Source organism: Otolemur garnettii, unplaced genomic scaffold (assembly GCF_000181295.1).
Source record: "Otolemur garnettii isolate 467f Iridium unplaced genomic scaffold, OtoGar3 scaffold00148, whole genome shotgun sequence".
Taxonomy (NCBI): Eukaryota; Metazoa; Chordata; class Mammalia; order Primates; family Galagidae; genus Otolemur; species Otolemur garnettii.
In genome coordinates, this window is record NW_003852543.1 from 2,857,795 (window position 1) to 2,867,664 (window position 9,870).

At 44.5% G+C, this 9,870-nt stretch overlaps 1 protein-coding gene across 1 annotated transcript in view; it reads left to right on the forward strand.

Moving 5' to 3' along the window:
- MALL (mal, T cell differentiation protein like) overlaps positions 1-9,870 on the forward strand; it is a 22,711-nt gene that overhangs the window by 9,997 nt on the left and 2,844 nt on the right. Inside the window, exon 2 of the mRNA XM_003799259.1 lies at positions 9,133-9,300. Within this exon, the coding sequence (XP_003799307.1) occupies positions 9,133-9,300 (168 nt within the window). The remainder of the gene's footprint in view (positions 1-9,132; positions 9,301-9,870) is intronic.

A 9,870-nucleotide genomic window follows, 5' to 3' on the forward strand; every position in this document is an offset into this window, starting at 1 on the left:
AAAAAAAAAAAAAAAAAAAAATCTTCACTGCAACCTGGTATACCGTGTGTGGGGTGGGCTGTGTTTTAATGAAACAAAAGATTTAGTAAACGCTATACCCCCTTCCTATAGACAATGGAATCCCCTTCCTGTAATTTCTATTGTAGTCTACTTAATTTCTTAATGCTGTAGTAATCCACTAATTAGAGTCACAACCCATGAATGTATCTCCCCCATGGTCGGGTGCCCAGTGCTAGGGGATATGCCACAGAGGGGGCAAGGGTGGCCACGTGGTGGCCTGGGCCTGGGGCCGTGGCTTGAGTTTGGCCGGGGAATTGTGGGAACCAGTGGAGTATTCTAAGAAGGGTACGGGTGACATGAAAGACTGAACCCCAGGGCGTCGTAGCGGGGCTGTGACAAGGGCTGTCGCTGGCTCTGACTGGCCTTAACAGAAGAGAAATGGACTTTGTGTCCTCAGATTCTGGAGCCCAGTGGGCTGTCCCTTACGTTGCTTCTCCAGACACTTGGGTGTGTCCCCAGGGATCCAGGCTCTTCATTTCTCTCCTTCTCCATTTCCTGGTTCCAAGTTTACCTAAACACTGCAATGGCCAGAGCAAGAAGGGCTGCTGTGCCCTGTGCCTCCTTCTTGGGTCCACGGAAACCTTTCCCTCCAGTCTTGTTGGCTGTGACTGGGTAGGTCACACATGTGTCCCCAGCCAGGGAATGTGATGAGACTAGACAAATGTAGGAAGTCACCCGATATGTTCCCTCCATGCCCATACCTCCCACCAATAAGCCTAGTCAGGGAATTTATCCCATATAAATAGTTCAAAAGAAAAAAAACCTGTCTGTGCAGCAGGGTACTTACCCCAGCATTATCTCTAATGGGGAAAAGCTGGAGACCCCACATATCCTGCCCTGGGGCCTAACTGAGTAAGTAAGTCATTATCAATGTGATGAAATATGATTTGGGTATAGAAAGTACAGTGGACCCTCATCATTCCTGGATTTCATATTTGCAAATTCATCCACTCGCTAAAATGTATTTGTAACACTAAAATTAATGCTCTCAGCACTTTCAGTCATTTGCGGATAGGCACAGGTTGGTGAAAATCCCAAATCCTAGCACTTTGAGAGATTGAGGCTGGAGGATCAATTGGGGGAGTTCAAGATCAGCTTGGGCAACACAGCAAAACCTCATCTCTAAACACTTTTTTTAAAATTAGCTATGTGAGCCAGGCAAGGTGGCTGACACCTGTAATCCTAGCACTCTCGGAGGTGGAGGCCGGATTACTTGAGCTCAGGCATTCCAGGGCAGCCTTAACAAGAGCAAGACCCCCATCTCTACTAAAAATAGAAAAGTTAGTTTGGCATTGTGGTGGGTGCCTGTAGTCCCCTCTACTTGGGAGGCTGAGGCAGGAAGATTGCTTGAACTTGGGTCTTCAAGGTCAGCCTGAGCAAGAGTGAGACCCCATCTCTACAAAAAATAGAAAAATTAGCCCAATATTGTGATGGGTGCCTGTAATCTTGGCTACTTGGGAGGCTGAGGCAGGAGGATTGCTTGAGCGCAGGAATTGAGCTTGCTATGAGTTAGGCTGAGGCCATGCACTCCAGCCCTGGCAACATGGTACTCTGTCTCAAATAACAATAATAATAATTTTAAAAGGGAGGAAGCAGAGGGATCCTAGGGACAGCCAAGGGACCCTAGACTTAGACAGCATGCACTGTGCATGCCTGAAAGTGAAGGACAATAGTTTCCTTCACCTTGAAACATCCCATGTCAGAGGGAGTGTTCCAGGCGTCCAGGTTCCCAGTGTGGGCAACGCCCAAGTGTGTCCTTTACAGAGACAATTCCTCCAAGTGTGTCCTTTACGGAGACCAGGACCTCCCAGCTTACTCTGTGCCCTGACTAAACAGGCCTTACTTGTCTTCACGTGGGCCTTTTCCTGCAAGCCTGAAGGTTTTGAGGCTTCGTGGTACAGCAGCCTACGGGGACCTGAGTACCAGGAACGGAAAGGAGAGGCAACGCTGTTGTGAAAATTAAGACAAATAGTAAGAAAAGGAATGTGGTGTTGGCAGGGCATGAAACCTGCCCTGCTGATACAACACCCAGCTATGTAGAAAAACCTGTCACCAGGGTGCCTACCCAGGGCTCCTCCCTAGTTCTCAGCCCCATGTCCGCCCCACCTCTAACCCACAACTCCCAGCCTCAGCCAGGCGCCGGGTCCTGTGGATCTGAGACCACGCATCTTTTTGGTGCCTCCTTCACCCTCCCCTGGGGTCATCACTCAGGTAGTGTCTGCCTCAGAGCCTCTCAGTGTGTGAGAGGCAGCAGCCCGGCCCCTGCACCTGCCCCTCACCTACCTCTGAGGGGCCCCTGCTCTGTCCAGGTGGGAAATCCATCCTCTGAAAAGGCACTTCTCTTCGTGTCTCCTCTCATTCAGAATTCTCTAGTGCACTTTCATCTTCTTCTTTTTTAAAATTTATATGTTCTCTGTTTTGGATTAGTTCCAACATAAACAGAGTCCTACATTCAACATCCTGCCTCCAAGCCAAGCAGTTCTCCACTCTGGAGGTCAGGGTGCCGATTGGTTGATTGGGTCTCCTTCCAGAAACATTCTGTTCCTCTGCAAACAAATGTGTGGGTACTCAAACACTCATGTGCATTTCATTCTTTTACTGCCTAAATCACCGCACATCGGTCACGTGTGCCTTTTCAAATCCTTGGGTCCTGTTTCATTTGGGGATTTAAAGAGTTTTCTCATTCTTTGTGAAGAATGCAGAGTGTTCCACTTTGCAAACATACTGGATTTAACTGGTCTCTTCTGGAGGAACATTTAGGTTGTTTCCTATCTTTACTGTAATCAACAGGCTACCATAGAGACCTTCGCACAGCTCTCATTTTGTTCACATGCATCATTTATAGGACAAATTCCCAAGGTGAAATAACCAAGTTGAATAGTACAGGCATTTATTGTTTTGATCAATATTATCAAGATAGTAGAGCAGTGATGTCAGAATTACTTAACCTGGAGGTGGCAATGGACTTCAAGCTAAGGGTGATATATGAACATCGGGAGTCTGTGGATCCCCAGACTTTTAAATTGTGCATGTGCAAAAATTGTACCTTGTAGCCCAGTGGTTACGGTGCCAGCCACATACACCGAGGCTGGAGGGTTTGAACCCACCCCGGGCCAGCTTAACAACATTGACAACAAAAAAAAAAAATAGCTGTGCATTGTGGTGGGCACCTGTAGTCTCAGCTACCTGGGAGGCTGAGGCAAGAGAATCGCGTAAGCCCAAGAGTTTGAGGTTGTGAACTGTGATGCTATGGCACTCTACCAAGGATGAGATAGTGAAACTCTCAAAAAACAAAAAAATTGTACATATGTATAGGTACATTTTTCCTGATGGCTAAAGCTTTTATCAATTACTAAAAAGGGTCTGTGCCCCCTAAATGTTATCTCACTCACCCAGCTGATTGGTCTCCTTCTCTTAAAAGTGAACTTCACATCTCTTAGGAAGACCAGCCTTGAACAATCCCTCTTCCAGGTCCTTCTCCTGCCCTCTGTGCCTTTCCAAATGGTTGTGGCTACTGTGGCCAATAGCCATTACACAGCAACCATGTGCCAGAGAAACACTGGTCAAATCCTCACAAGAACAGATAAGAGAGGGGCCAGTGAAATCTCCACCTCCTCTATTTGATGGGCAGGGACTCACAGAGGCATAGATGAGTTGAATAACATGCCCAGCAGGAGAGCTGGGATGCAAACCCAAGAGTGGTGCTACATGGTGGAGAGATTACAGAGGTGAGAGTGAAAGCAAAGGCTCAGGGCAGCGCCTGGGGCTCAAAGGAGTAGGGTGCCGGCCCCATATACCAGAGGTGGTGGGTTCAAATCCAGCCCCAGACCAAAAAAAAAAAAAAAAAAAAAGAAAGAAAGAAAGAGAGATGGGCTTGGGCATCCTCAGCCCTGCCCACACCCTCTGGGGGACTTTCAGCCATGCAGCCTTCCTCGCCAGTTCCATCACAATCTCCGGGGCAGGACCTAAATCCGGGGCTTCCTCAAAGTCCCAGGAGGGTTCCAGTAGTGCTGCCAAGAGGATAATGCTCAGATATCCAGGTATTTTAGAAGCTCTTTCCCCCCACACTATATTTTTTACTTGTTCCTTTTCCTTTTTTAAGTCATTGTCAAAATAACAAGCATCCTCCAAAAGTGACCAAAGATGTTTTTTGTTTTAAGTATCATTGTAAACTCATGGATTTCAACTTAGCTGATGTATTCCAACCCATCGTAGCAATTATCCTTATTTGAGGCTCCACTTGTCCCATCTTTGGCCAGAAGGAGCCTACCTGAGTCCTTTTGACCTGACCCAGGAGCCTCTGCAAGTTTTCTCACCATCTGGTATAATAGAACGTCCAGGCTCAATCTCCCTGCCCCAAACCTGGAATCAGCCATTTCTTCCCAGTCTCCAATCTGGAGGTTGTTACTCTAGTTCTTATGAATTCTAGGTTTTTTTGTTGTTGTTGTTTTGTTTTTTTTGAGACAAAGTCTTACTTTGTCACCATGGGTAGAATGCCGTGGCCTCATAGCTCACAGCAACCTCATACTCTTGGGCTCAAGCGATCCTCTTGCCTCAGCCTCCCGAGTAGTTCTTAACCAACTTTCTCTGTATGAGGGTTTTCTCCATGTTCTAGGGAAGAGCTAGTGAACAAACCTATTGTGAAGCTTCATCCCACCTTAAAAGGTTTTTTCGAATTTCAGGTCAGCCTTTTGGAAAATGTATACATGAATATGTGTCTTTGGGCTCGGTGTCTGTGGCTCAGGTGGCTAAGGCACCAGCCATACACACCTGAGCTGGAAGGTTCAAATCCAGCCCGGGCCCGCCAAACAACAATGACAGCTGCAACCCAAAAATAGCTGGATGATGTAGCAGGCACCTGTAGTCCCAGCTACTTGGGAGGCAGAGGCAGGAGAATCACTTGAACCCAGGATTGGAGGTTGCTGTAAGTTGTGATGTCACAGCACTCTATCCAGGGTGACTGCTTGAGGCTCTGTAAAAAAAAAAAAAAAAAAAAAAGAATATGTGTGTTTGCTTACAAGAAAAAGACCCTGCCAAAGTTATACATGAAATATACTTGCTCTGAATGTCTAACTGCAATAAAATATTCCTCTACTATGAGAGCCAGCCCCAACTATCTAAAAATATCTCCTGCTCATGGGGAAACACAAAATGAACATTATAATGGGAGAGCAGCTTAGGCTGCCAGGAAAATTTGGAAAACTAAACATGAGTTTTTAAAAAAGAGTAATAAAAACAAATACTCAAAAGTTCTTACACGTATAAAGAATCCAACCTAGACTGCTTGAAACAGAAATGAGATAACAAACTCTGTTGGATTTCAATTCACCTGGACTTAGTCCTTGGCCAGGATCCCTCCTACTGTTTAGAAGGTGGAGGGGTGTGGAGATACTAAGTGAGTGACAGTTCTCTGTGTGTCACTGATTATGCAAAACTAAAGTCATTTTAAAAGACTCCCATGTATTTGTGTAGATTCTCAAATGCTCAGAGTCCCTTGGCTTGTCATAAAAGGTGGGAACGTGGACTCCTAAAGCATAACTAATGCGCAGAGCGAGAAGTCCACTCACTTCTGGGCTCCTTGAGACCATGGGTATGACATCCCCCTGTAGGCCCTTGATTCCCCCAGCAGATCTGAGCTGCAGCCCTGGTAAGCCACCCTCTAGGCACATTCTAGGAGCCTGGTTTTGGGACATGACCCACAAGTGTCCCACCCCATGTCTGGGTCCACCATGCACTGCCTGTGTGACCTCAGGCCTCAATCCCCTGTAGTGCAGCATCCCCCCCGCCCATAGACTATGCTGAAGTCTAAATATGGAAATGTAAAATAATGCGTATATGGCTACATTTGGTCAGAGCAGCCTCTGATGGCAGGAGGGGGACAGGGACCCCTTTGCAGATGCTCACTCATACTAAGCAGTGGACGGTATCAAGTGGCAGCTCTCCAGTCTTTCTAAGGAGTTAGAATTGTTGTGTGGATGAGATGAGGCAGTCAAGTGAGTGACTTTTATAAACTGTAAAGTACCTAGTTAATGTGAGGTGATGGTGGTATTGTTATAGATTCATTCTAAAGAATTTTTATTTGGCCTCCTTCTCTCCCCATCTGCTTTTGTCCAGACCTTGTGCTGGGCAACAGGGATACAGTGATAAATGGCACAAATAATATTCTGCCTTCAGAGTTCTAATGTGCTCCTAAAATATTACAGATCCTGGTGCAGTTGCTGAGTCCTGAATCCCATTCCCACTAATGACCAGTATTGTTTGGATATTGACCACATAACAGCATTTTTATTCACTTTCCATGGCTTGGTGAATACAACAACCTGCAGAATCACACTACTAAGACCAAGTTAATAGAACTATCAGATATTGAATCTAAAAATAAATACTAAGCAGAAAGTAACAAAAAGATACCCACATCTCAACACATTGTATTTCTTATTACACAAACTGCAGAACACCAAGGGAAGAGAGAGAGGACCCAAAATGCAGCCAGATACTGAAGACAGATTCCTACAAAGCAACAATAGTTCAACAGCTGACCTCACAGTGGCACTAATGGAAGCCAGAATGCAATGAAATAATATGAAAACTGCAGTGGGAATTTATCTTAGAAATACTGAGAGAAAATAATTCTCGGGGGAAAATTGAGGACATTTTCTCCTAAATCAAATGACTACCAACTGACCTTCACTAAAGAGACTACCAAAGGTTGTACTTCAGGAAGAAAGAAAATTATCCCAAAAGGAAAGTCTAAGATGAAAGAATGTCCTTATGATTCAGGGTAGAAAAGGATTTTTTAAACTTGATAAAAAGCATAGTCTATAAAGGGACATATTGACATAATCAACTGTCTTAAAATTATGGACTTTGTTCATTGAAAGGCACCATAAAATGTTTGACACATGTACTGACAGAATATGTCTGCAAAGTTTATAACAGTCAATAAGCCCACACTATCAGAAAGAATTCCTATGACTCAACAAGAAAAATACAAATGTATTAAAAATTTGTAACCAATAGAAGCAATAAAAATTTCATAGAAGAGGAAATATTAATGGCTAATAAATACACACAAGCTCTATCTCATTAGTAATTATGAAAATTAAAATTAAAATCTAATGAGACACATGGAAAACCCTAACCTACCTGAGAGAAACACACTAAAAAAACCTCTTTAAACTAAAAATTAAGTTTAGCAAGTTGCAGGATGAATATCAACACACATGCCAAAAAAATAAATTATCTTGGGAAATGAAATTTTTAAAAATCAATACTGTTTACAACAGCTCCCCCAAAGTAAAATACTTAGGCATAAATATAGCAAAGTGGATAAAGCCACTGTGTGCTAAACACTACGGAACATTGATATAAAGAAATCAAGTAACAGCCTAATAATTGGAGAGACATACCATGTTCATGGATTAGGAGACTCAACATAGTAAGGATATGAGTTCTGCCCAAGTTGACCTATAGATTTAACACAATAAAATTTCTCAGCATACACACACATATACACACAGAGTAAATACTGTAAGCTGATTCTAAAATGTATGTGGAAAAGCAACAGAACTTAGGAAGAAGATGAGTTATCTCCTAAAATGGACATAAATGTGAGTCACATGCACTGACAACTCTTTTGATTACCATAACTTTATAGAAAGTTTTCAAATATGGTAGTGTAATTTCTCCAAACCACAAATTCAGAGTCATCTTTGGGTCCCCCTTCCCCATTACTCCAAATGTCCAGTGGTTTCACCGTCAAATAGGTTCTTCTTTTTCAAAATTATCTTCTTGCTTTATAAAAGATAAATCCCTGTGTATCCGCTATGAAATAGAAATAGAACATTATCATTCCCTTTGGAGGCCTCAGTATACCCATTCCCAATCCTAGAACTGTCTCCCCTCAGATAGGTCATTTTCAGCAGGGGCTGAAGAGGGTGGGTTCTGAATGAATTCGGGGTGGCAAAAGGTTCAGATTGTGTATGTGTTGAATGTAAAGAGTTTGAGGAACAGGACCAGGACTGGAGTGAGGAAGTGAGATGCCTAGGGTACAAAATTTAATAAGGTACTCCCTCTTGAGGTCAGGCAAGTACAGGGTCAGCTCCTGAAGAGAAACATACAAGTGGAGACCTCCAGTGAGCAGGCAGATGTGTAGGGCTGAAAGCCACAGAGAGAAGTGGGCTGCAGGTGGGTTCCTGAGATCCCAGCCTATATGGTGCTTAAAAGCACAGATTTAATAGGAGTTATGAGAAAGAAATAAGGAGGGCTACAATGACATCCTAAGAAAGCCCCAGGAAGGAGAGGAGCTCAGAAAGTCAGAGACAAACTAATAACAAAACCCCTTGGTGTTCGTCCGAGCTTCTAACCGGACATGCCATCTGCTGGACATTCAGGTCCTGCCTGAGCTCACCAACATGGGTGCAAGCCCAGCCTGAAGGCAAACCAAGGCAGAGACCACAGAGAAGGACAGGGAAAAGGGTTGGTTTCTCCACCAAGAGGATAACAAATAGGTGGACAGAGGTGAGAGGTAAGTAAGCTGGAACCGCATTGCCCGGGTGGTATCTGACTCCTGAGCATCAGGTACAATGACCTGGCTACCTGGCAGGCGTTGTCAGTGGGCGAAGGGAGCTGGAAGAAGAAGAATACTATTCCACAGTCTATGAGCAACAGGGAACATGCCACAGATGGCATAAGGTTGGTGGCATCTCTTGAGGCCAGGTGTTTGAGATTGGCTTAGGCAATATAGTGAGACCTCATTTTTAAAAAAAAAATGTTGACAACTCATTCAGAATTGTTTAAAATTGTACATGCCAACACTGCTTTGGCTGAGAAGACATCCACAGGCCAAACTTGGCTGAGAGTCCCTCCATTCGCAAGCTCTTAGATTTTCTAACAATAGGACCCGGCTTTAGGTGACTCAGAGGGCGCAGACTTCCTTCCTCGTTTCCCTCTTGGTTCACCCCTAACTTCACTTGAGCTTTTAACCAGAGGCAGAGAAAAAAAGAAACCCCCTGCAAAGAGAAGCATGCCCCACACAAGCAAATGAAGCTGCTTTATGCTTTTCCCTTACAGGTATTCGGGCTCTGGGTCTGGATCCTGGTAGCCGCTACCCAGGTAGCATACCCGTTGCTGCAAGGATGGGTGTTGTACGTCTCGCTCACCTCGTTCCTCATCTCCCTGATGTTCCTGCTGTCTTACCTGTTAGGATTTTATTCAAGATTTGAGTCCTGGAGAGTTCTGGTAAGAACCAGTGGGGTGGCTCCTTCTAAACTGATGTCCTGGGTGGGGTAATGACAAAGGACCCTTCCAGGCAGGGAGGAAGAACCAGAGACCAGGGATCGGAGACCCAAAGAACCAAGGCTTGATTTTAGTGTGTTTCTCTTTAAGCCAACACGAAGACATTTCTCTGCAACAGTGAATCTTTCTTTATACTCCTCTCCACCACCTTCCCTGTTAGGGATATACACGGTGCCCTGTAATCAAGCACATTCTGATGTGTTTCCCCGAAGTTTTATTCATGGCATATTTATTCACTGAAGAATTCTCCACTTAAATGTTTCAGGAAAATTAAAATAACAAAATATTTTTTAAATGCTCATCATGTGTGGGTAACTGAAACCGTGGAAAGTGAAACAGTTTCCCTGAGAGACTGGAAAATGGAAGGCTGGAGTCAGATCAGCCTAACTCCAACGACTCTCCTGCTAACCAAGTGTCATTTCCTAACCTGCAGCCTGGGAGGAGTAGTAGCAGCCTTAAGAAATTAGCTGGAGGGCTCGGCGCCTATAGCTCAACCGGCTAAGGCACCAGCCA